This window comes from Pomacea canaliculata, linkage group LG5 (assembly GCF_003073045.1).
Source record: "Pomacea canaliculata isolate SZHN2017 linkage group LG5, ASM307304v1, whole genome shotgun sequence".
NCBI classification, from domain to species: Eukaryota; Metazoa; Mollusca; class Gastropoda; order Architaenioglossa; family Ampullariidae; genus Pomacea; species Pomacea canaliculata.
In genome coordinates, this window is record NC_037594.1 from 30,319,333 (window position 1) to 30,346,873 (window position 27,541).

The 27,541-nt window shown below is 35.5% G+C and overlaps 2 protein-coding genes across 2 annotated transcripts; one reads left to right on the plus strand and one right to left on the minus strand.

Moving 5' to 3' along the window:
• Nucleotides 1-764: 764 nt before the first annotated feature.
• Nucleotides 765-15,416, minus strand: LOC112563826 (telomeric repeat-binding factor 2-like). The gene is made up of 10 exons (XM_025238193.1): nt 15,070-15,416; nt 11,327-11,577; nt 10,243-10,326; nt 9,566-9,718; nt 8,907-8,950; nt 6,016-6,130; nt 5,247-5,325; nt 4,854-4,896; nt 3,893-4,194; nt 765-3,102 (listed from the first exon to the last, which is right to left on the minus strand). The coding sequence occupies exons 1-10, from the start codon at nt 15,200-15,202 to the stop codon at nt 2,831-2,833; spliced, it is 1,476 nt and encodes a 491-aa protein (XP_025093978.1). The 5' UTR covers nt 15,203-15,416; the 3' UTR covers nt 765-2,830.
• Nucleotides 15,417-15,494: 78 nt separating this feature from the next.
• On the plus strand, nt 15,495-27,177 carry LOC112563828 (Bardet-Biedl syndrome 5 protein homolog). The gene is made up of 12 exons (XM_025238196.1): nt 15,495-15,696; nt 16,083-16,165; nt 16,373-16,438; nt 17,258-17,307; nt 20,702-20,782; nt 21,221-21,267; nt 21,522-21,657; nt 21,951-22,046; nt 22,444-22,506; nt 23,967-24,101; nt 24,474-24,557; nt 25,177-27,177. The coding sequence occupies exons 1-12, from the start codon at nt 15,641-15,643 to the stop codon at nt 25,303-25,305; spliced, it is 1,026 nt and encodes a 341-aa protein (XP_025093981.1). The 5' UTR covers nt 15,495-15,640; the 3' UTR covers nt 25,306-27,177.
• The last annotated feature ends 364 nt before the right edge of the window (nt 27,178-27,541 follow it).

Sequence of the window (27,541 nt, forward strand, 5' to 3'; positions counted from 1 at the left end):
CCATGGAGACAATTAAAACTGGTGTGCAATCAATGCTGGACTAATTAGTGTATCTGGCGATTTAAACATCACTTTGCTGACATATGATGACTGTCAGCCGCGGACCACGTACTGACATGCATGCGGCCCACAAGTGGTCCGCGGACCACACTGAGAACCACTGTTTTAAAGTTAAAATGAAGATTTTGTCATCATTAAATTTACAATCAACTTGTATTCTGACATTTTTTAACTTATTATATGCAGAGACTTCGCTGTTCGGGCACTCATTTAGCTCGAAGCACCTCACATACAGTGTACCGACACGCAAGCGCAAGTCTCGTCAATCGTGAATTCCGCTTTAAAAAATGTTGAATGTGCTATTTAAATCCATATTATTATTAATTTATAGTCATTAAATGACCGGCCCCCTTTTTTCATAGACTTCGCTTGTTTGTTGGTCATTTATAACTATCATTGCAATGTCACGGCTCTACGGAACAGTTAACGATATAGTCGACAGTACACATGCAGCGTGCATATATTGTGACAAAAAGTTTTACTCTAAGATGGCTCTTAGGTAGTAAAATTATTTTATTATTCTTGTTATTCTGGCTATAATTTTTGAAAGCATGTGGCATGAAGTTTAAAAGCTCATCTGGTTCTTATATAATTACGTTTTTAGTGTGACATCCAGGCGTCCGATGGGCGTCATGCGACGACAAAAACGTACAGCAATTAGTCAATTACTCAGTACTGCTATCAAAGAAAACCCACAACACTGGTTCATTAATACTGTTTATGCATATATTTCAAAATGAAATAATTAGAAGCAGCCTGTTGCATTGGAAGTGTGTTTAATGAAAGATTTTTTTTCCCCCCGACAACCATCTGGTATAAAAATTTATATTTTTCTCTCAAGTGCTCTTCTCTGCTGCAAACACCAAAAATATAACATGTACCCATAAAAAATGATACAGCACTACTTATCTTGTATGCTTTTCACATAATGTATAACAGTGTTATATTAAAAAAAAGAAAACTGTTTTGTCCCACGACTCCCATCAGGCTTAATTAGCAGAAAAGTTTACACAACTAAAATACTCTACTGCATTTGTTAATGTATGGATGTGGATGATAACATTTGATTTGCATGGTGTATCTGAAGTTGTTTGAAAATATAAAAACAAGATGCTGATGCTGACCAAAACGAACAAGAGAAAATATTGTGACTAGTGAAGCAATGCAATATTGCCAAGAAAAAAGTGCAGCAGAGTACAGAAATACACTAGCATAATGAAACAAAAAAGTGGTAAAACTCGACTGACTTTTGTTTTAAGAAGCACAGGGAAATCACAATATCATCATATCCTACACCTGAAATAATGCATTTTTCGTCTAGGGCTAAAGTTACTTTCTTAAGCAGGCATGTGTCTGTCTCCTTTGACGGGTTATATTTGCTTGGCCAGTAAAACAATCCATACCCAGCCCCCCCACCCCTTTCTCACATTAATTTAATTAACACTGTATGTTGTTTATCATGACTAAGAACCTGTGCCACCTACTGCATCTGCTCCCACAAAACCTTGTGTCACCTGGAGTGATCTCTGCTTCACTTCCAGGCACAAAGGCGTTTCAACTCTTTGTAGTTTTTCCTCCTCCTCCCACTCATCTACTATTGACTCCTCTGCCTTCATGTGGATGATTTGCCACTGTTCAGCACTGACGGTCGTCATGTGGGAACTAATACACTTCCAGTCATAGATAACAGCCGTCATAGGGGACAAAGCCCTGCCCTTTGTCCCACAGTTTAAAACAACAAAAACTGTACTGTTTTTACGTCGGTCAAAAATATGTTTTACCACCGCTGATCGAAGTAGAAACATCCAACCTTTGACACACGTTCACGCAGTTATAACGTGGAAGCTGTCAGTCAATTTATCTTGACAGCCGTAATAATAAGATGGCCGTCATGATTACAAAGTATAAAGCTAAGGACAAAGCGTAAAACACTGACCACACCGTCTGTCTCAGACCATTGTTTGCACGAAGCACTGCGCGTCTCTCAGTCTCAGCCAAATCATGTTGTCAAAGTTACGAGAGTGTAAAAAGTCGACACAAAACAGTTTCATGACAAAACAAAGCAAAAAAATAAGTAAAATCAAATGGCCGTCATGACTGGACAATGTCTTTTAGTTTCAAGCAAAATTTATATATTTCTGTAAATCTGTTTGTGCTTCTGAGATTCTTAGCAGATATTTAATATAAAGTTAGCGTTCCGACAACCATTTTTTACATTTAACTTACGTTGTCTACTAGACAAAAGCGATTATCTCGGTGATCAAAGTTTCCGTAATTTCAGGACAGAATACCATGACTCCCATCAGCATGAATTCATATCGCGTTAGTTTTTGTTTTGTTTTGTCTTTTGGCAGATGTATGTTGACAAATACACTTTTTCTAGAAATTTGTTAGGTGAAAAGTTTCAGTCACTACAATATACACCTTGTTGCATTAACTTAAGCATGAACATCATGTGTCACTGTAATCAATATTAAATTTAACGACCAAAAGATGCCTGAAAAGTATGTTTTACATGTTAGCAGTAGTCATAATTTTAGCAGTAACAACATTTCTCATCAGAAGTCACCATGGGATCAACAACAAAAGTAGACAAAAAAGAAACTAAAAATCCAGAATCACTTCATACATCATCAAAAGAGGAAAAGATTCCAAGGAAACAAGAAAAAAAAATTTTTTTGTGCATTTTGCCTGAAAATGTTTAAAATTTCTCCACCATCAAAAAACAACCGAAAGGAATTGCTTGGTCTATGGCATATGATATCGCATCCTAAGGTGTCCCATTTTTTTTACAAATATTACGCCACTTGTCCTTCAGCTGAATGGTTGAACGATGCGTACAGAGGTGGGACCGAATTAATGCCCAATTACCCGCTCCATGTTGCCGCACTGCTTTGAAGAACTCCCGTTCTTCTGATTCAGTCCATTTTAAACGTTTCTTGCTATTTGGTTTGGGGCCCAAGCTTAGTCTCAGTCTTCTGAGTGACAGTATCTTCTGTTTCTTTATTCTTTTGGTTAGGCTCTCAAAAGCGTCATCAGAACCTGTGGAGACATAAAGTACCTTATATAATAATTCGTCTGACAAGGTATATAGTGGTTTCCATGAACAGCTTGAAACAGTAAACTCCATCACCTAGTTCTATAGTGGGAAAGCAGTGAATTTCAAGTGGTTCCCCATGGGAATCATTTCCCTCTTTCCACCACCCTTTAGCAAACAAATCTGGTACCTGTTCACTAGAGGGTGGGCCAAGGTAATTTTCCAGTAATTGGCCCAAGAACTCATCATTTATAAACTGTCATTTTTATAGCTCTTAATACACTAGCCCTGGGTATCTCTTAAAACCGACACAACGTAAGCTCACGGCCTCTATGGCACACTGCGTATCAAGTAAAATAAAAAAAAAATTTATCTTATCTATAGCCCTTTTATAAACTTTATACTTTTTACCATTCTACAAGCTCTTTAACCCCAAACAAACATTAAAAAGCACAAAAATCTACATTTGTTAATATTATTGTTAACTTTATCTGTCTTTTTCTTACATATGTAAAAGTATGTTACTGACAAGAAGTAATGATGAACCATCACCTTTCATGTCCAGTTTATTATACAGTGTCTTATGTAATGAGACATTAAGAGATGTTTACATTTTCAGATCCTAGGTAAATTTTCTTTACATTTGAAACACTCTTATGTGCATGTTTTTATGCATAGGGAAATTTTACTGACTCACGCAAGTCCCAAGAACTCAAAAAAATAAATCTGGAATTCTTACAAAACAGTTTACAGTACTACTAGCATGCAAATAAGTGCAGCTGAGACTCCACTTACTGCCTTCAGCTATGCTATCTCCAGAGGCATGTCTCTTTTTTCTGTGTGATCTGCCACCACTCTCAACAGACTCAGCAACGCAGCAACTGTTGTCACTACTGCTTCCCAGTTCAGCCTGCTCAGAATGTCTATCAGGTTTGTTCCTGTTTTTGTAATACTTTTCGGTCTCTTGCTCACTCTTAGAAGACTTATTTCCACTGGAATCTTCACAGTCACATTCTAAAGAACACCTATTAAGACAATTTTCATGATCTTCACTTTTTTCAGATTTCTCCAGTCGAGAGCAAGATGACTTGTCCTGTCTGAATAAGAAAATTCAAAATAAATGTCTATCAGGCTACCTACCTACACTGGACTGATGATTCATAAGTTTCCAAAAAGTTCGTGGGTTAGTTTGTAAATGTTCATGAGTGTAAATGTGGTTTTTTAATTGCTAATTTTTTAAATGCATTAATAACCTTACATAGAAAGACAAATATATCAAATTTGTTTAGATTTAGGACAGAAGTTTATGTCATTGACAGGACCAATAAGTAGCACACAGTGAAGGCAAGAGAGATGATGAAGCAAAATCTTTGTATTTTGATGATGATATTATTTATACAGCACTTTTTCCCACACAGAGAGGCGAGTTCAATGTGCTTTACAAGAAGTGAAAGGCAGTAGGTAGTGAAGAAAAGAGCAACACAATCAGGAAAACATTTAAACACATATGCACAATAAAGATTGTCAGGAACATGAAATGATGATGTCTTTTTGTCTGTATGCCCACACACCTTACCATATGACCTTACCCTTATGAATCTCTTTGTTGTTGGTTGCTTTTTTGCTTTTTTTTGTACCAATGTCAACAGATTTTTTTTTTCGCTATAAAAGTTCATTTATTATTAGGATTACTTTTTCATTTTTGCTGTTTGATCTTTTTTTATTCTTTTAAAATTTTTTTTAAAAAAAAACTTACATTTTTTTCTTTAAAGTCTTTTTGGTGCCACATTCAGACTCACCTGAAAATGTAAGACTCTTGTTGACTCACAAAGTCTTTGATATTTCAAAGTTTCTTGTTCATCCATCAAGTAAACAGGGTTTCACAATTTTATGTGTTTGAATGAATCATAAAGTGTTAAGTGAAATCACAAGGAAACCACAACCAAACTGATGATAATAATTTTCTTCTGCTCCATACCCTAAGCACTTTTGACGCATTTTCATTTTCATTTGAATCAGACAAAAGGATCTCTATAAAAGTGGAATGGCTGGCGATGTCATACAAAGCAAATCAATTTTTTTTAAAGTTTAGAACATCATAAATGATTTGCAAGGAAATAATAAAAAGTGTAAGAAATGTGTTTTATACCAGGTTCTTTGTCACTCCTTTGTTCCACTCTACGGGCCACTGTGAATTTATTGCTAGGAGACACCAATTTACAGGACATCTGTAACATAGTTATTTTGTTACTTAACCAATGGCTCTTTGAATAAAAGTGAAGGGAGAATCATGTAACAACAGTATTTATAAAACCATAAAGTCCACACATTAAAACATTTAAAAGAAGACATTTTACTAAGTTTACTTTCTTTTAATGCTAGTCAAAGAACTAAAAAAGCACTTTGAAATAATACACTCTTCCCCATTATGTACCATAGCATGTTTTGTTTACACATACCAAACTCCCCATTTCTGACTCATCAATGTTGAAAATAGTTTTATTTTTTCAGTCGACCCATTTTTATAATGACATTCTGCACCTTAAAATATTCTCCAGAAAATATATGTTTTGATTAAAATAAAAGAAAAACCAATCTCAAAATCTTAAGTTCATTATAATGAAAGATGTAATAAAAAATAAACAAGGCAGGCATTTTAGAGTTTTAAAAATATTACAAAACATTATATATACATTATTAACCAAAAAACATACTATTTATATGAGTTTATAACAAAGAGTAAGAAGTTATTTTTTCAAACACAGTAGTACTGTACTTAGTCATAAGCATGTCTGGACATGCTAAAAAATAATATCCACCTATATTTCACCATGATCAAGCTTGATAAATCAAGACAGGTTAAAAAGCATTTCACCTTTGAATGTAACTACTTTTCATGATTTAGAAAAATTATTAACCTCTGAACGTATTCTTTCCAGCTTATGTGCAAGATGATTTTCATTTTCAGTCTGGATTGACATCATGTTCTCCCCTTCTTTTATCCTTTTCATATTTTTGCTGGAAACTGCTTTTCTGAAAATCAATAAGAAAAACTAAAGGAATATTTTTAAATATTCATTGAAATGAAGCAACAGCAACAAATATATATATAAATCTAAAGTATATGAATGCACTTGTTTACTATTTGTAGTTGTCTAACATGTTGCATGTTTTTTTTTCTCCACTTTCCACTGTTTGTCTAGTCAGCCACCTCAGCTTATCTGCCATTATTTTGTTTATTAAAAAAAAAAAAAAAATTACCAACTGACATTCCAGCTGAATACAATAATGTTACCCCACCCCATGTCAGGAATTATGAATGTACTTCACCCGTCATGCTTTTCATCATTACCACTATGTTTAAGAATGATGTGACTTAGTAATCTCATGTCCAAACCCACCACACATGCCTGACCCAATCTTAACCAACATTCTCTTTGAGTGCATTGCTCTTGTTCTTCCATCTTTGACCCAGGCCTTACTAGTTAATGGACAACTCTCAGCAGTTGCAGGTTTGACCTTTAGAGTCCCTCAGGGGTTGGTCCGATTTTATTTGTGCACAAAACCTTTATATCTGATGGTTTTGTCTTATGCCATTTCCCACCACTCTTTTGCTGATGACAATCAATTCTACACTTCTATCTTACCTTAAATGGTGTGCATCCCTTTTCAAAATTCAGAATCACGTATCTTAGAAGCCTTCAGTGGTTGAATACAAACTACAATTTAATGACGCGATAAGACAGTAATGATTCATAAAATGTCAGTCATGCTCCCCAACCCCATGCCTAGACCCGTCAGAGTGGGTTTAATTGGCCTTCTTTCTTTTTTTTTTTTTTTTTGTCCTTCAGCCAAGAACCTTGGTTATACTGTGATGTTGGATAAGTCTCTAAACAAGTTATAGATTCTAACATCAGCAGAACTGCATATCCTTCACTATTTTCAATAATAACATGATGTGATGGTACTTTTCTATTCAAACTGCCTACATCTTCATCTGTGTCTTTGTGTTACCATGACTCCTGTAATAATAATACTGCTACAATTTCTCTTGATAAGCATGTTTCTCACATTTGAGCTCCACTCACCATAATCTGTCCATCTCAACCACCAAAATTCTCATCTGCTCATTTGTTCTGTCTGAACTAGACTACTGCAATTCTCTTCTTACTGGCTGTCCACAGTTTTTCATTGATAAGCTTCAGAAAGTCCAGAACTCAGCTGCCTCTCATTTTCCTGACTCACAAATCTGAACATGTCACACCACTTCTTCACTCTCTTCACTGGCTACCAATTAAAGCTAGAATAGACTACAAGCTCTGAACTCTATGCTATGGATTCTTTGAAAGCTACTCACCCACTACTTTACTGAAATCTTGTCTGTCTACACTTCTGCCTAATACCTTCGCTCCTCAGCACACTCCCACATTCTATCCCTCCCTTCCACAAAGACAGTCATATGCAGACAACGGACATTCTCCCTCTGTACTGCTAAGCAGTGGAACTCTCTTCCACATCACATTTGCCACTCTGACCCCAAGGCTAAAGTCACTCTCTGAAAACACATCTGTTCACAAAGAACCAACCCTATTGCTTTACATTCTACTCTTGTACTTCATCTTTATATTGTTTCAGTGTGCCTATGTGTACCTCACTGCCAACTGTTATCTTTCATTTTATTGGTCTGCACAGAGAGTACGATCTATCTTGGTCATGATGCTGTACACTTTAAGTTCCCATAATAATGGGATTTATACAGCCCATTTTGTGCCAAGGAGGTAAGCTTAATGCGCTTTACAGGATACAATTTTTCTATTGTGCAGCTGTCCTCTGTGGCTTGTCAACGAACTCCAGCAGGTCTAAAACTCTGCAACATGACTTATACTGAAGTATTCAAATGAGATCATGCTTTCTCTGTATTCGCCATTGACTTCCTGTCTAGGTTCATATATTATAAAAAAAACTTTTTCCACTTTGCTTCTATTTCTTTGCAGGCTTTTCTCCTTCTTACTTCTCTGACCTTCTAGCTCTCTACACTTCAAGCAGGGATCTTGGTATTTCTTCACCTCATCACCTCCTTTCCATTCTCAGAATCAGAATAAAAATGTCTGGTAAATAGGTTTGTCCATGTAGCATCAGCTCCCTCCTGCATGTGATTTGCCACCAGCAGATGACATTCTAATTCAAATATGCCATTAAAACAAATTTGTTCAGAAAAAAAAAACATGGAGTTTCAGGTCTCAAGTTTCAGTCTGCTATTCTTTCATATTACCTGTAGTTTTTACTGTTTTCCTTAGTTGTACAACTTCTATCCTTCATATTGTTTATGTAATCAAGTAACACCCAGAGCATAACCCTAATGCTGTTGTAGAGTGCTATGCAAATGTACTTTATGATTATTACTTGCTTGAAACATCTTTGGCAAATGTGAAATCTTAAGGATGTAAATTAAGAACTAATTGCCGTCTGGGATAAATAAAGCCTTATCTAAGAGATTACTATGTGTACTTAAAATCTGCTTGCCAACATTAGTCATCTTGACAGAAGAAACAAAGCTGATATGGATAAAATAATTTTTTTTTAAAAAAAAGGTGCTACACTGTCTTATCTCTAAAACTTGCAGCAAGGTTTTTTCAGTCTTGGACCAATCACAGCAAAAACGATTACAATTATACAAAACTCAAAGGGAGAATGTGTATGATTTAATTCTGTTACTCTTTATGCATATTTAAGAAACCAGATAAAGAAACATCTGTATGCATGTGAATGCAACAGAGATGATTATATTAAAAATGCAAAATATGAATACCTCTTTGAGCACCAAGATGGTTCCATTGTAAACGCACTCGCAACCTGCACCAGACAGAAGATATAAAGAAAACTTACTGCCAACATAATCTTAAAATCAGTTTTGATTATGGGACGAAATCAAGACAAGGTGATTACATTCCTATTCCCTTTGTCTCTCTTATTGTGGGATGCATTAAAAGACACATACAACCATAAAATGTATGCATCACACACATATACGCACATAGAAAAGACAAATGGATACACATTAAAAAGATACATGCAACCCTAAAACTTAAGGATTCCTTGTCAGCATAGAGAGGGTTGGCTAGGATGAGTAATGATGTTAGAACCCAAAGGCACATACTAAGCAGATCAATACCAGTGTCACATGGCATACTTTGACCCTGACCTGGCACAAGGTTTGGGAAAGGTAAGGCAGTAAGAGATGGGCATCACTATCATAAAAGCAGGCTCGAAGTGAGGGCTCAAAAGTATCACTTCTTTGATTTTATGGTCATGGGTTTATCTTTACCTTTACCTACATGATTGCAATGGTGGCATGCTCTCACTTTCCTCTTAAAAATAGGACCGACATACTGGACCCCAGCTAAGAACGACTTATGATCAAGATCTATTTCCTCGGTTCACAAAAAAAGGGAAGGTGCAATAGTTTACCGATGTCAAGATTGGGGTTTTAAAAGTCTTGCATACAGCTGTCATGAAATTTCCAAATGACTCGCTGTATGTTTCAAAAGATTCTTCCTCCAGGCATTTGTGTGGTTTCTGTTTTGCTTTAAGAACTCTACTAATCTTTGCTTTGACATTGACCTGAAAAAAGAAGAAAATAATGCAGATGTTACTGGTCACAATAATATATTGGGAGTTTTAAGAAATCAAGGTGAAAATTTGAACAACTCAAGTAAATAAAACTTGTAGTGATGAAGTACTTTGTGCTGTACATTTTCAGTATGCCAGCAAAAGAATCAGTGGATGTAAACAGAATGTGTGTGTACAAATGCATGTGGCATGACCAAAAACATCAAAATTCCTAGTCATCCCCTTCCCCAAAATAAACTTTGTATTTCTTGTATAATTCTTTAATACAAACGAAACAGATGGAATGCCGATCTAAGAATTTCAGTCATTGCTTCTTAAGATTGTTTCACTAAAATCTGGTGCTACTGTTGTTTTTTCCTTTTATTTTTCTGATGCTATAGAATTAGTTCCGAATGATTCTCATCTTTTGTATTATCAATTTTACATTGATCTTTAAGACAAGTAAAAGTAAAGATGAGTAAAGTAAAAGTTAATTCATAGTCTATCAATATTACCATTCAAAATTGCCTATTTACCATATTTTCACACATAGGAGACAGCTTCTCAGTTATCATTTCAGCTTGGTCATACTGGGATTTCCTGCACAAAATAAAAGCTGCCTGTTTGGGGGGAAAAAAATTCAACACATTAAAATTAAACAGATACCAAGCAATGCCACTAAGATGTTAACTGTTAGATTATGTTGCATAACAAAGAAAGCACTGACTCACTATCATGAAGCAACTTATTTGTCTGTGAGTATACACACATAAAAACATGCAATTGCAGTTGCATGCACATACATTTATACATATATAGTTAATTCATTCTTCACAATTTTGAAGAATAAACATCATTTTCTAGAAAAGTTTTATACTGCTCTTTTTTCTTTTCCTTTTCATGCTAAATAACAAATAGCAGTCCATGGATTTATTAATTATGATGACAATGATAATGAAAAATTAATACACTAGCTTGGTCACACCAAGTGGACAAGAAACCTGAAGCACTTTCTTCTAAACTGGTTTTTCCTTGTCTTTGTAGAAATCCAACTATCACAAATTCTAGCATCTAGGCCATCCTAGCTAAAGATTGCCAACCCATTCCAATTCTTCATAACAGTTGGTTTTGACGGTCATTCTTAGAAACACTACCATCAGCAGCACTATAAATTTGGGCCTGGGATAAGCTCTAAAATCTAAAGCATTCCTTCAAAAAGTGTGTCCAGGTAACACTAACCAGCATTGGACTATTATCACTCTCCTATCCATAACATCCCACCCCTCTCCTCCTCCTTGGTAACAGTCCAATATAATATGTGACATCACAATAACTCAATGCATAAATCTGAACAAAGCTGGTATTTATGCATATACCCAACGGATTATTATAGGCAAATATTTATCTCAGTATATCATAAAACATTAAACTGGATGGATTGCGGTGGCTGGGATTTACAACTATGCCTGAAAAAAATTGCTGGTTGCTTTGCTTTTGTCAATATATCCCTGTTTTATTTTAGAGAAATAAATTCACTCAGCTTCATTCTATTTTAAGATTAATTCAATTAAGCATCTGTCATCTTTGATTCAAAATTCATACCACATATAGCATACAAACCTGCAAAACAGTTTTTTGCTTAAGTATATCTGCTTCTTTATTTAAGTCATGATGCTCAGTGATGTTCAACTTAAGTCTGTCTATGCATTTAAGCACCATGGTGATTGATGTGAAAAAGTCATCAAAAGCATCATCTTCTAACACTGATGTGTCTGGACTTTGCACATTAGACAAGTGTGCAAAAACTGCAAGGAAAACAGCCTCCTTTTTGTTTTCTACATCTCTTTGATCTCTGATAACTCCAAGCACACCTGCAACAATGAAAACTGTTTATACAGCTTTGCATGAATCTCAAAAGTTCCTTTTAATGAAATAGGTTCACTAAAGAAATTATGTAGTTAGTTGTTAATTATGAATTTATCATTGTGTGTCAAAATAATGCTGCTAATTAAAAGCAGCAAAGTACTTAAGCAGACTGCCAAATTATTACACTAATTAATAATTATATGTATGGAGGGGAAAGTTGGGGATGGTGTATGGGATATCTCCAGTTTTGCAAAAGTTTGTTGGTCTTTAAAAACCTGGCTTTGGCTAGGATTAAAGGGATACTCAAGGCTTGTGATAAGGCTGTGGCAACGGTCAAACGTTTCAAAAATATATTTAGTGACAATTACAGAGCACAAGAGCAATACAGGAAAAGTAAAGGATTTGTTTCTCACTTAATTACCACTTATTAGCACTATTTCGGTTGCCGATGTTTATAAATTCGAAAAAATCCAGTGAAATTGACCCTTGTGTGCTTCCGCAGAGTAACTGCGATAGCTTCCCGAGATGGTCAAGCAGACGAGTCTGGGTGTGACGTTAGTCAGAGATGTACAGAAAGTGTCTGTGGTCATTGCGAAGATTTGACGTCGTCATCGGTGGTGTCTTGTGAGTTAATTTAGGTTTTAAAGTGAAATTTTCAAAGCACAGTTTTCAAAATTACAGAAAACAGTCTGTTTCACTTGGTCAGCAGTCTTGGTCATATGTCATAAGGTCACATGACGGAGAACAAGACTTTGTCTAAGTAAACGAAAGAGTCCTATGTAATTTCTCTTCTTAAACACAACATGCTAAAAAACCTTCAACTTTTTTCCATATGAACAGACGCGAAAATAGACAAGATTCAAGTGAAACATACTCTTTATGGGATTCTAAGCAGTTTTATTTTGCCTTTAGAATCCCTTTAAGCACTATATAACTCTATAATTATTAAAGGTTTTACAGGTTAGAACTTTCCGTTCTCAAGAAACATCCTGAAAGCATCACAATGCAAATTAGGCATCTGGGCTATCCCAATAATTTTGTATACACCTGCTCCAAAGTTATTGGGACAGACCAGACTTATCTTCCGACTCTTAACAGGAGGACATTTTTGAAAACATCTACAAATCTATGTGATGATATGCATGTCGTGTGGGGAGAGTTTTGTCAGGCTCTCAATTCTGTATACCTGCAGGTAGGACCAACAGACTGATCATGAGGTTATCCTTTGTTGCTTGACCATGTGACTTATCAACTCTACTGTGTATGAACAAATGTAGATCATATGCAAGTGTGAATAAGAATTGTATATGATTCTGTCTGGTGGAGTGGGTATGAATGTGTTATGGTACTGTTTGTTATTGTTAAGCTGTGATTCTAATCCTTGCTTTCCTAGAGAGCTACTACTAATTGCCCTCTGGGACAAAGATTTTATCAAAGAAAGAGGTCAAACCCATGTTATCATATCAGTACACAGGTATGCTAAACCAACAGAGTCCAAGCTCTCCCACTGGCTAAGACCTAGACCATTTAACAGCATGAATGTACAATCCTCATGTCTTTAATGTTGACCTCTTTCTGAACATCAAATCAAACTTTATTGTCTGTCCACAGAAGTCCAAGACAGAAATTTTTCTTTTGCTGTGAAGCCAACCACATATACAAATATAATATGAGCATATCACAACATAACTGCCAGACATACCCATATAAGGCATTCAACACCTACACCTGCACACCTACACCTTCTCTCACAAACATGTGAAACCTTCTAAGGAGGTAGGCATTTTTTCGCGTATGTGGTACTTTGTAGCGCCTGCCTGAGGATAACAGCTGAAATTTGGGGTGGAGAGGGTGTGTTTGGTCTGAAATGATGTTATGTGCCATCTTTCTGACTGCATGAAGATACGTCAGAAAGTGGCAGCTGTGGTGTACCAGTAATTTTATTTGCCTGGTGGATGGCTTCTTTGACGAGAAGGTGACCATACCAGGAGGTGATATTAAATGTCAGGATGCTCTCAACAAGAGACCTGTAAACAGTCTCCAGCACTCCAGAGCTGACATTGAAGATGTGGAGTTTTCTCAAAAGGTACAGATTTTGTTGGGCCTTTTAGTACAATTGGTTCATGTGATCGCTAAAGGATAGTTTTCTGTCAATCACTGTACCAAGGTACTTAAAACTGGCAGCCCTCTGTACCTGCTGTCTTTTGATTTGAATTGGTGGGGAGAGAGGGGTACTGCCATCTCTTCCATTGTGTGCTCTCGCAAAGGCCATCTCCTCTGTTTTCTCAACATTCAGCTTCAGGAAGCTGTGGTCAAACCAGTCCTCCAATTCCCCCACGCAGGCCAGGTACTGTGACAGGGACTGCTCATCTTTGAGGTAGGCCACCAGGGCATGTCATCTACATACTTAACAAGTTTGAGAATAGCACTGTTAATAGTGATTTCATTTGTGTATACAGAAAATATGATAGGATAAAGCACACATCCCTTCGGGGTACCTGTGTTGAGGATCTGCTTGTCTGACAAAATCGTTCCATCCATTGACATGGACTCATTCAGATGAGCCAGACCCTACAGTCCCTGTAGGTGGAACTCTGCAACCCACCCTCTGTGGTCAGTCCTTCAGAATGATTGTATCCACAGAATAAGGCTGGTGTCTAGTCTAGTAGGCACTTTACCAGAAGATGTGGCTGGACTGTGTTCAAGGAACTGGGAAAATCCAGGAAAAGGACCCGAATATAGGTGCCAGAGGTGTCCAAGTGTTGTAGGAGATTATCTAAAAGAATGAGAGTGGCATCAGACACTCCCTTACATGGTTTATAAATGAACTGCAGAGGATCAGGCGATCGGCTACAGTGGAGGTTATCAAACTTCCTACAACCTTCTCCAAACACTTGGCCACAACAGATGTGAGAGCCACAAGTCAAAACTGTATGTTTAGTTTATTGCTTGCAAGCTCCAAACAAAGAAAAATGTCTATATTTGTTGTAAACAGAAATACAGCTCTCCCACATATTTTACCCCATTAGCAGAGTCAATTATGTAGCAAGATGCAAGATCACACGAAACTCATCTTATTACCAGATTACATCGCTGAAGCGCTGAGATCCAAATTCTAAACTTCACAGCAATGTAGCAGCATGCATGGTCCCACATACACACAATTATTTTCTCTCACTCTTAATCGTCCTTCTAGCAATAATTATCAGAGGCACACACACACACGGCACGTTTATTAGCCCTGTTCAAGAGTGATATCGCAAGTAATTGGTACAAATAGGACTCTTCGTAGCAACCAGTTGTGTTCATCTATAGCCAGAGGGCAGAATTTGGAAATGATGTAGTGGGTGATAGTGGTAGAAAACAGTAGTTAATTCTCAACATGCTAATACTGTCTTAATCTAATGATGTGTTCTACAAACTAAAAAAATATATAAACTACACTATAAAGAACAGTGTACCAGACGAATTACTGTAAGTACAAGTCCGTTACTTACCATCGATGAGATATCGAGAAACTTCATCCAGCAAATATGAGTTATCTATAAAACGTCTCAGAATATAGGGGCAAAAGTATTCAATAATCCAATCAGAAACAAGAATCATATCGTCAGATTCAAAATCTTCCATTTGCCCGCTACGCAACGGTGCACCGTTTCAGTTCAGTACCTTTTAAAGTTTAGCGAGACAAAATTCGATGCATCCTGTTGCTAAACATCCGAAATTATGTTATTTTTGTGTCCCCTAAAACGTTATATTTCTCGAGAAAAAGTTATGAGATATATCACAAATTAAAACAAAATAAAAAATTAAAATCTGCATCCAAAATATTGCAGAAAAAAACAACAGTTTGGGTTTATTTCATATAAGTCAAATGGTTTGGGGATTTTTCTGAGCCTGAAATATGACATCTTCTGAGCTATCAGAAATTTATGTTTTAAAGTGTATCATAACAAGATTTTTCTAGAAACTACTTTGCACGGTGAAAACAAGATATTTCAACTCGTTTTTTTTTTAATCTCAATGAATCCGAGAGCGAGAGTGAGTCCTTAGTTATAAGCGTCAAAAATGGCTGCCGATTTGTTATGGGAAGATCGAGATGTTCGCTTTGACATAAGCTCTCAGTAGGTATTTCAAAGAGTCTGAGAAACAAAATTGTCTCTGAATTAGTGATAGCAAAATTTGTCTTTTTAATTATCGTTGCGCTGTCGTCAGTATTACTATTAACTAAGATGAAAATGTGTGATTCTCTTCATTGACAACATCTTTTTTTTTCTGACTTAATACTCGAGCTTCGTATTACCCAAGAGCCGTTGAGACTGATACGACATTACCAATATCAAGAGTAATTTTGTTCACTCCTTTCGATCACTGCCACATTTAGACCAGATGATTATCCTCCCCCTTCCCCCAAAACACACACATTAACGAGCCCCAAAAATTCAACCAAACAGAAGCCATAATAAAGACTTATAATCATAATATTTCATCTTGTGATGCATTTTTATAGACAGATGCGCCCCCGGCCAGGAGAAAAGACAATTGATCGATTAGATGCCGTTGAAGATACCAAAGGTAACAATGGGGAGAGAGGTAAGATTTATATTTTTAAATATTCTTGAATTATCAAAAGTAATTAAATTTTTAAAGTGTTTTAAAGCTCAAATTGTCACAGTAATAAAGATTAATGCAGAAATTAATGTTTAATTATTATTAAATTAATTATTATTTCCATTTAATTTAATGTTCTATTGATTATCTTACACTTTTATTGCACTGCTCTGGTAACATATCTTTCAGGCAGACTGATAGTAACTAACCTGCGAATCATCTGGCATTCATTAACAATACCACGAGCAAATCTTTGTAAGTTCTGTGTTTTTGTTTTGTAATAATAATAATATCATCATCATCATCATAAGTATATTTATATAGTTCATTTTCCCAACTTTAAGTATTCACAATATACCTTATAAACATAAACAGTAAATTATACAAAATAAACATCAATGCAACAATACAAAGTAAAAGATCTAAAACTTGCAATCAAGGCAAAGTGAAGAAAGTTAAATTTAAATACTTTATATAAGTTGTGTTCTAAATAAACTTCTAGGTTGAGAACGGAGCATACGATTTTAAGTTCTATAGCCTATTTCAGGATCACACTGTTTTCATCTTCCATTTTATCACAAAGGTCTAGTCAAGTAGTGTAAGCCATTTTATTTAGTAGACAAGCTAATCATAATGCCAATAAATCTTTTTTTAGCCTACCCTGCCCATGTGTCTACCTATTTATTATAAATCTGCCCATTCTCTATCAATGAGCTATGTTGATCTATTGTATAAAATCCAATGATCACTATTAAAATTGATGAGACCTGGCACTAGGAATCCAACTGTGTATCTTACCACATTTTAAATTAGACTGGTGAATGTGCTTCTTACTTGTATCTATTACAGAAATACTTTATGCAAGGGCTTGTTACCCATATCATTGATGAAAAAAAGATACACAATGTAGCTATTCTTTACTAATTAAAAGCTGAGGAAAGTTGTTGCATTATGCACTCATGCAATGTTGCTTCTGTTGCTTTACATATTGAAAGTGATTTTGCACATAAAGGCATGTTTGAAACAGCTTTTTCACTCTTTTAATTTTCCTGCTGTATTTTAAATTTTTTTCAGCCATTGGGTTCAACTGTGTGATTAACATTTCAACAAGGAGTGCCCAATCGGTAAATAATCATTAGAGATTCTATCTGTACCACTCCTTTTTTTCTTAAATCATGACCTTATTCAGCCTGGTATAATGCTAGACATATAAATAATAAGGATAAAAAAATGTTCACTACATTTATAGTTAGTTTTGTTTGCTGTGTGTCATTAGTATAGGGGTGTGGGAGGTAATTAGCCATATATTTCTAGAAATAAGGAAAGCAGAATGTGGATAGCTAAATGGTTATAGCACCAGTATTCATGACCGGATGTGCACACAGTAGCTAGTTTGATACTCATGTAGGGAAACCCTTCTCCCAAGTGACCCACTTGTTGAATAGATTATTGACCCATTAGATAGTTGAGATAATAAAGGCAGTGATGGAGAGATAGGCACCGTCCTTACCAGAAAAACTGTCCCAGACATAATTGCAGTCTCTGACATCTTAATACCCAGTGACCTTAAAATTATATTACTACCTTAAAATAAATAAGTAAATAGCTTACTTATGCTGTGCCTTTTCCCCACCACTGAAGGCAGGATCAAGGCCTTTTATATGCTTATGTCCATAAACATATATGAACACACAAAGGTATGCAAGGACACTCCAGAAGATGTAAAGCATCAAATGCACCTTAAATTCACATACCCGTACACACAGTGCTTACTATCATGTTGACAAGCCAATGAGCTACCCACCTTTAATGAAAATTGAAAATAAATGCGTGAAAAGTAGTAAATTCTTTTAGCTTATTACAAGTACATGAACAGTTTGTTTTGTAATGATATACACAATTGATAGAAATCTGTTTTCTAGTAATTAATAAACTGTGCATATTGTTTATTAACATGGACTGCATACCTTTAACACTATACCTGTGTACTTGACTGACGCTGCATAATTTTAATCATTATCAGTCAGGAGAGACTTTGTTTAAATTTCAGTCTCTTATGTAGATTTAAAACAGCTGCTTTAGGGATTTCGGAAAGATATTTTTATATATTTTATTTTTTCCACAATTATTATTTGATGTGAATAATTTAGCTTCATCAGCTTGTAGTCATTTGTATATAGAGTCTCAAATGATTTGAAAATAAATGCATATATAACCTTTTGCTTCATTGGTCAACACTGAAATTATTACAGACTTAAAAAGGTCTTAATCTGAAGTATCTTGGTGTGCTGAACACAAATGTGACCATAAAAATTTGTATTGGCTCTCGTTTTGAAGTTATTTGATATAGTCCATTTCCTGTTTCACCATGTAAATGTATCCAGCAAGACTGTAACAACATCCTAAATAAGCCTAGAATGATGTAATATTGCATCACATTGATTAATACCATCATGCACATTTCATCAAGAGTTTATTGCATCAATTTCTGATGCAGTGCAGTACTACTGCCAGTCAGCTGCTCAAGTAAGCTGATGTCAGCAGTGTACTTTATATAGCCCAGTGAGAAAGGTTGAGCATTTAAAATATTTCAGACTTTGTAGGATACAGTTTAAGCTACTGTTACATAAAATTGTTATTATTTTATCCATTTAGTTACAGAACACTAATACCTCAGAGGTGTGTTAATACTGTCGACAGTTTTGGCTATATTTGTGGGGAAGTGACATTTGCAAACCAGAAGAAAAGTATCACTTCTCAAGTGAAGAAGGCTTATCATCTTGACAAGTCTTGGGCCCCATATATATGCTGTGCTGCATGTGCACCAGTTTTCACATTGGTTGAATGGCAAAAGACCATCAATGCCGTCTACAGTCTCCATGGTGTGGAGAGAGCCAAGCAACCACACAAATGATTGTTACCTCTGCTTGGTTCCGGCTGGATGAGAATAGTCTACCATAACATTCCATCCACATCATGAGGGACTTCCTATTCCAGAACCTCCAGCAGAATATTCTCTTGGTTCAGCTGATGAGGACCTGTTGTTTGTCAGCATGCAGTGATCCAGATTTTCACTACGGAGCATCATCAGCCCCACACAGAATAACACAGGAAGAACTAAATGACCTGGTTCATGGTTTGGACTTATCCAAGAACAAGGCAGAATTGCTAGGTTCAGGACTCCAACAATGGAACTTTCTAGAAAAAATATGTCACAATTACTTCATATCAAAAGTGCTGCCAGCAGTTGGAACCTGTCTTCAGAAAGGAAGATAATCTGGTATTCTGTTCCAATATTGAGGGCCTCATGAATGCTTAGAAATCACTCAGGAATGGAGACTATTTGTGGACTCTTCGAATTTTAGTCTTAAGGCTGTGCTTTTGCACACTGGATTGAAAACATTTTTCATCTATTCCAGTAGCGCATGCTGTCCACATGAAAGAGATGCATGATAACTTAAATTCCATTGAGTATAATAAGTACAGCTAGCACCTCTATGGTGATTTGAAGATGGTTTCCTTTTTAATGGAACTGCACCAGGAATGTACAAAATACATGAGTTTCTTATGTGAGTGGGATAGTTATGCAAGAGAATCACACTACTTGCAAGAACTTGCAGACAAAATGTAGCAGTTTCAGAAAAGAATATCCATCACCCATCTCTGGTTAAGGCTCACAAAATCCTGCTATCACCCCTTCACATCAAATTAAGTTTGATGAAGAACTTTGTGAAAGCTGTGGACCAGACTTCGCCAGCTTTTGGATACTTGCATGAAAAATTCCCTTGATTCAGCAAAGCAAATAATAAAGAGGGAGTTTTGCGAGTCAGATTCAAGAGCTTTTCAAGATGACCGGTTCAACAACTTCCTGCAGGGTGATGCAAAACAATTGTGGAATGCTTTTCACCCAGTGTCTACAAACTTTCTTAGGAATATTAGGGCAGAAAACTACAAGGAACTAGTAGAAGACATTCTGATGCAGTATCAGAAACTTGACTTATTTCCATCTGGATTTCTTTCCTGACAACTGTGGTATGGTTAGTAATGAACGTGGCAAACGTTTTCACCAAGATATCGCAACAATGGAAAAAAGATACCAGGGAAAATTGTCCACTACCATGCTGGCTGACAACTCCTGGAGACTCCCCAAAGATGCTCCCGAATAGCTGTACAAGAGACAGGCAAAGAAATCTAAGACGTAGTCTATGATTTGATTTTTTTAACAGGTGATGATGATGATGATGACGATGATGTAGTTTTATAGCGCGCAAGTATCCGCATCACAAAGATGTGCTCAACCAGAGGTCAATTACTATTAGCATGCATTTCGTTATGTACGCAATAGTTATTGCAGATTAAAAAAAAACTAGAGCCAATTTTAATTTTCATTTTGACTGCTATATTCGTGTTAAGCACATCAAATTGATAAGAAATGACTAATTTTATTTCAGTTAATGACTTTCGTAAATATTTGTTGACCAGTATAACAGCACATTAAAAACTTTGTTGTTATACCAGAAACTACGAGGCACAGTGGAAGCCCTTTATGTGCTATGCAAGTGTAATAACACAAGATTTGAATTCATCTTCACCAATCTGGTTAGTATCTGTTTGAATTTTTGTTGCTGCTTTTTCACTTCTTAATACAAATTGCTTAATAGTTTGGTCATGATAGTCTCTTGTTTTTTTTCACAAATATGTCTGTATAAAGTGTTCTGTCTCTTTAATTATAGTTAATGACAACAACAATAATAATACAATGATTGTAAGTCTGCACACTCACAGTAGTATGCTCACAGGATATTACAGTAAAATCAAACTAAAACAACATAAATTTAGCAAAGAAATAGATGAATATTATTAATATAGAAAATATCAAATCAGCATTAAATAAATAGCATAAAAGTCGGAAAACAAAGAACATTCTCACACTCACACACACATCATTTTGATAGAACTATCTAAAGCTGTTTGAAGACATACGCAAAAAACATTTTTTAAATGTACATCATTATAAGATTGTTAATTTTTTTTAAGGTACCTGGATCACCTCGCCTTTTTACCTCGGTAATATCTGTGCACAGGTAAATTATAAAGACAGTTTGCTTCTCCCTTTTTTTAGTAACTTTATATTTAGCTAATACTTGTTTTACTCCACTATATTTGTAACAAAAACTGAAAAAAATCATTATAGAATTGCACATTATATAATTAAATATATTAAATATTTAAAGTTTTCAGAACTGTTTTCCTTTCACCATTGTCTTAAACGCAGACCACACAAAGAGATAATCATAAAATAATACATATTGCATGAAAGTTTGTGTTTCTACATCAGGGCTTATGAGACAACTAAGTTGTATCGAGACTTAAAACTGCGAGGTGCTCTTATCCAAAATAAGCAGCTGCGTTTGCTGCCCCAGGAGCAAGTTTATGATAAAGTTAATGGAGTGTGGAATCTGTCTAGCGATCAGGTGAGAAAACCTTGTTTATGGGAAAACTCTTAAGTGCTCTTGCTAATTCCATGTAGTCCGCACTAAAAAAGCCACAGCAGTGTATTCACTAGTTACTAGTTTGCCTATCTCCAAGTTCTCTTGCAGGAAATTTTTTTAACAGGATTCTGCTTTCTAATATTATGCAATAGCATAGTTCAGCATGCTAAAATGTTGAAGCTATTTTAAACATGTCTTCATTACAATTGTACATTATTATGCTAGTGCATAACTCAACATATTGAAAGATACTTTTAATGCTGTTTCATCTTCAGGGTAATCTGGGAACCTTCTATATAACTAATGTGCGTCTTGTCTGGCATGCCAATGTTAATGAATCCTTCAACGTCAGCATCCCTTATTTACAGATGGTGAGATGAGATATAAATAATGAGTGTATTAGTTACATAACTCATTTTATAGTTGTGCCAATGTTGTTGTAAACAGTATTAAAGAGCTATGAAATCAATAGTTTTTAGAATCAGGTACAAAGTATCAAAAATGTGTCGTATAGTCTTGTTGGTTGAACTGGGCATGGTGAAATAAATGAGGCCTCCAAAAATATTCATGCTGAATGGTTGTATAATCGAACACTGCATATAAAATATGGTACACTGTAAATTTCTTTACCTTATTTTATACATATAGATGTATGATATACTCTTGATTTGTTTGGTGGCTAATGTCTATTATAAAGCTGTGATATTTCCATTTTTAAAAATCTGACAGGGCAGTCACTGATTCAGTGTCTGTTTTATGCTTCCACAGAAAAGTGTGAAAATCAGAGATTCTAAGTTTGGAGTGGCACTTGTTGTTGAGACTTTAGCAATGGTGAGCATGTTTTGTGCTATGCATAAATGCATACTTTGTTGGAGTTTTCTTTAAATTTTAGATCTTCTGGGGAGTCGACTTTCTTTTCCCCATCCTCCTTTTTTGGGTAGGTTTGTAGGGGTGGATGTGTTGCTTATGGATATACATTGGTCATGATTGTCATGTTTTGATTTTTTTTTAATATATCTCCATAAACTGGTCTGTTGGGTTCCTTTTAATTTTGTTTCTTTAATGGTAAAATCATTTTCTATATCATCTACATAAGCCCCACAAAATATCTCAGCTTCTGGCTTTCTTTGTCATAAAATGTGTGTATTTTAATATTTTTTCTTTTACTATGACCAATACATGCACAAATGTATTCCAAAATTTGAAAGAACAGTACAGTGGAACCTCGGTTAGCGAACGCCTCGGATAGCGAATATTTTGGATAACGAACAGAAATTTCATTACATATTTGTCTCGGATAGCGAACAAAATTTCATATAACGAACAGCCACGTGAACCACATGTGACCGACCATCATGTCATCATTCGCGCTCGAGACACAGTTACGATCGGTCGTTCCTTATCTGTGCGCATCCTTATTATTTAGTGATTTTTGTGCTTTATTTTAATAAGATAATCCTCAATTATGGCTCCAAAGAAAGGTCTGTAGAAAAGTCTTTCCCTAACAGTGCGATAGGCAGTAGGAGCATAAACATGTTCAATGATAATGTGATATATTACCGAAGAGTTTTACAAAAAAGGCAGAAGCAGCAGACACTGGATAAGTTTTTTCCTTCAACTTCAAAGCGACAAAAAAAGGAAGTCCCCCCGATTTTTCAATGTCATGTGTGCTCATGGAGTGGGAGTCCAAGCATGCAGTAATTCCACCCCTTCCTCCCCACACCTCTATCCACCCACGCCGTCAAAACGGCACGTTTTCTTAGGTTTAAATGCGTTCGTTAATGTTTTTATGTATTTAACTCCATATATATTGTATTATAACTGTTCTCATTAAAACAAATACCTATATAGCCTGTAACTTTCAAATACTAGCGAGTCAACAGGGGCTGGGAACCAATTAAATCTATTTCCTTTATTTCTTATGGGAAAAATTGTTTCGGATAACGAACGACTTTCCAGAACGGATAGTGTTCGTTAACCGTAGTTTCACTGTATTAAGATTTAAGTGGAGAGGCCCAGAGTTATTTGCATGTCTTCTACATTTATGGGGATCCTGCATCTCCTAACCAAGTGTAACTGTAGTTTTAAAATCATACTATTTGTCAAGGATATATTTACATTCTGGTTATGATCATTAATAGGCTTTTCTTTATGAGGGATAAATGTTGAAAAGGGAATTTTTAGAATATTTTTCAGAAGAAATTGTTTCATAAATACAAATGTTTGACTTCAAATATCACTAACAGATTTTTAAAATGCTTCTTTCAATCATGTCTACAATTTTTTCAAAGAGCGGAGGATATGTTCTTGGATTTCGGATTGATCCTATAGAGAAACTACAGCAGGTTGCAAAAGAGATACAAAACCTGCATCGTGTCTACAGTGCCTGTCCAATATTTGGTGTAGAGTTTGAGAATGAAGAAAAGGTAGATATGCCTGATCTATTATATTTTCTTTTCAGTTTTGGTACTTAAATAGAATATGTTTGTTTATGTGGGGGTATTGATTTATGTAATATTTGCACCATATTAAACTTTTAAATTAAAGTTATAAATGTTAATATGTCAGTTGCAATTTATTTAATACAATAGTATTTTATATTGTCTCATATGCATGTTTATGCATGTGCTTTCATTGTGTTACAGTTTTTAGTTGGAAGACTTCTTCTTGAACTGATGTTTTCTTCCATAACTTTTTACAAATTGTGAAATTATTTTTGGATTCACAAGCTACTCTTGCTTTTACATAATTTAGACAATCTGCTGCAGTACACTTTTCATACTTTCTCTTGATTTTAGCCTCAGAGCATTGAAGATCTCACTACAGAAGCTGTTCAGGATGATGTGGAAATACAGAATGATGGGCAAACAGATGCATTTGCTGTGAATATTACTTCTGTTGTTGCTATAGTAAAGCACTTGACTGTAAATATAAGCCATCAGGTTTTAGAATGTGTAGTTAATGATGACAGTCAACATACAAAGTTATGTTACCATATGTATGTTAATATATGCCTTGCATATCACTACATACATTAATTCACAGAATTGACTTAGCAGACAGAATAATTTGTTCATAGCCCCTTTTTTGTGTGGAGGTAGTTAAAAACATATCTTTTACTTCATTCAGCCTTTTCGTTACATTAAAATTAGTTAAAATTAATTGATTAAAATTAATTAAAATTAGTTAAAATGCTTTTTTTCCAATTATTGAATGGCTTGAACAAACTGTCCTTGAATAAGTTATGCTTCTGACTTAAAAGACAAAAGACAAATGATATGCATTTGATCATAATTTTGATCATAATAACAAACACATAAATGTATAGACACACAAGTATACACCACATTTTTTCCGTTTTTTGCCTTTTACAATTCTGTGTTTAATTGAGCCATATAACTGGCATGTTTTGGGCAGAAACCTGTATCAAATATTAAAGTAATGCTTCTTTGAAAGCAACACAGCATAGACTAAACAAGTTGCTTTGTTTCTTATATACAGGCATACTTTGCTGATGGAAACAAGGATGCCAACAGAGAGCCCATTTATTCAGAAGATCTTGGACTTGCCATAGAGAAGCTGAAGGATGGCTTCACATTGGCTGGCCTGTGGGAAGTGCTTGGCTCATAGATCATAGATCCTGTGAACTTTTTTACTTCTAAGACAACTGTTCTTCAGTTGGGTTGTCCCACTAAAGAGAGCCAATCCAAAAGGAAGATTCTCTTTCTATCATCCTCAGTTTGTTATCATGGGCACAGCATCTCAATGAGCTTGCCATCTTACCATTTTCTTAAGTGTGCAATAGCAATAGTACCTGCTGAGTTCCATTACTCTTCTCAAATCAGTTTATGAAGATTATAAATCTTCTAATCTTTTCCCTAACTGATAAGTTTTTATTTGATTGCTACTTAAAGATAATGCTGGAAGTGAAGAAAAACAATCTTGAATACTATCTTGGACTCAACTTCACAACAAACATTATTTAGCCACTTAACCTACCTGTGATAAAATTCAAAAAGGGTCACGGGCCCAACTGAAGGGAGCTGCTCAAAATCGGGTCTGTTGGCAAGGTGTTGTTGAGGCCCTAAGCACCTCGAGGAGTAGCAAGAAACTAAACTAATGCAAAATATTTCACTGTTTACCTGGTTGATTAGTGTGACTTCTTTTTACAGCTGCAGTAGAGAGATGTCACCAAGTTCTGGATACTGTGTTCATTTATGTGCATAAGCATATGTGGGTGTGTGTAGGTGTGTTGATGCAGTGTAAGTGATGGCAAAGAGCATAAGTTTGTGTGTTAGCCCACGAATTGTTTGATCATGGACGTATATAACTGGACTGCTGCAGTCTACAGAGACCAGTGCCTATTAACCTTTTGCAAAGTTGTAGGCAAGATCTTGAAAATGCATTCAACAATCAATACTTGCAGCTGAATTTCAGTTTATACTCAAATAAGTTTACTGGTTACTATTTTTTTTTTTTTTTTTTTTTTGGAAAAAAATGTTGAGCTCCACTTCCCAAGCCAATAAACCCCCCCAAAAAATGCAACAGCCCATAAAGCTTGAGCTTTTGTGAGTCTGTCAACCCAATAGCTTGCATCATCTACTTTTCCTTTTCATATTCATAATGAAACCAGAGGGAAATTCAATACATAAGAGAAACTTCGTCTGCAGGCAGTCCAGAGATCTACAAATACATGGTTTGATGCAGTGCAGACCATCTTTTAATGTTTGTTATTCTGGTTGGGTTTTTTCAAGGAAGGAAATTCCTTATGATGGATTAATAAAATGCATCCCTGATTTCATAATCTTTTAATGGATGTATAAAGCTGTAACTGATTATTATTCTTATGCAGTTTTATGCGTTTAAAGGGATACTCAAGGGTTGCGATAAGGCTGTGGCGATGGATGGTCAAACGTTTCAAAAAATATATTTAGTTACAATTACATAGCATGAGAGCAATACAGAACTAATTGATGTCCTTATTTATTGCATGATTCAAACTATCATCATAATAGCGAGTGACCAAGGGTCGTTTAATGACTGCCATTACTAGCCAGGCCCAATCTGTGATTATTATTTAACCAGTGAAAAACAGTAAACAAAATTGCCAGCAATTGACTATTAGTTTATGGTGTTGTGGGTAAGCCTGCTGTTAGTTTTGTTGTTTTAGGAGATGGCAGAGATGTGAGACATCTGTGCTAGTTATGTTTCAGTTTTTAATTCTTATTTTCATGGTGGTATGTCTAATTCTGGTCAAATATGCATGATGAAATGTAATACCAGATATTCCAAAATATCAGCAGAGTGAACTGCTGGGTACTCGCCTAACAGCTCAACACCTGATCAGTGGTATTCACTTTTCCTTTCAAATTCTAGTCATACTATAATAGTTTTAGCAAAGCTTTGCAGCAGGAAATTAATTTTCTTACACTTCTTACATTTGTGCTGGCAAGATTGATACATCAAGACAAATAAAGGTCCTGTGGTTAAAAACTGACCATTCACTGCAGCAACTTAAGTGTTATTTTTGAATGGAGGTAGAAGCAATGTGAAGAAGCATATTGCTGTAAAAGTATATAGTATCGATCAATAATTATGGTCGTTCAAAGAGCTGCTATAAAGATTTAGGCCAAAAGAATTGGTTGTGAGGCAATGCCCATATTCTGGACATTTGCAATGTGTCATGCATTTTTTTTTTATTTCATCTGTACAAGGAAGCACATGCTTCATCCATGTATGAAAAGTCTATAGACAGGATGGAAAATTAATACATAATAAAAAGATTTTAATATATATTACACAAGCACCATGAAAAGTCCGCAAAATAAACTGGAAAAGCTCCAGAAAAGACGAAAAGATTATTTTT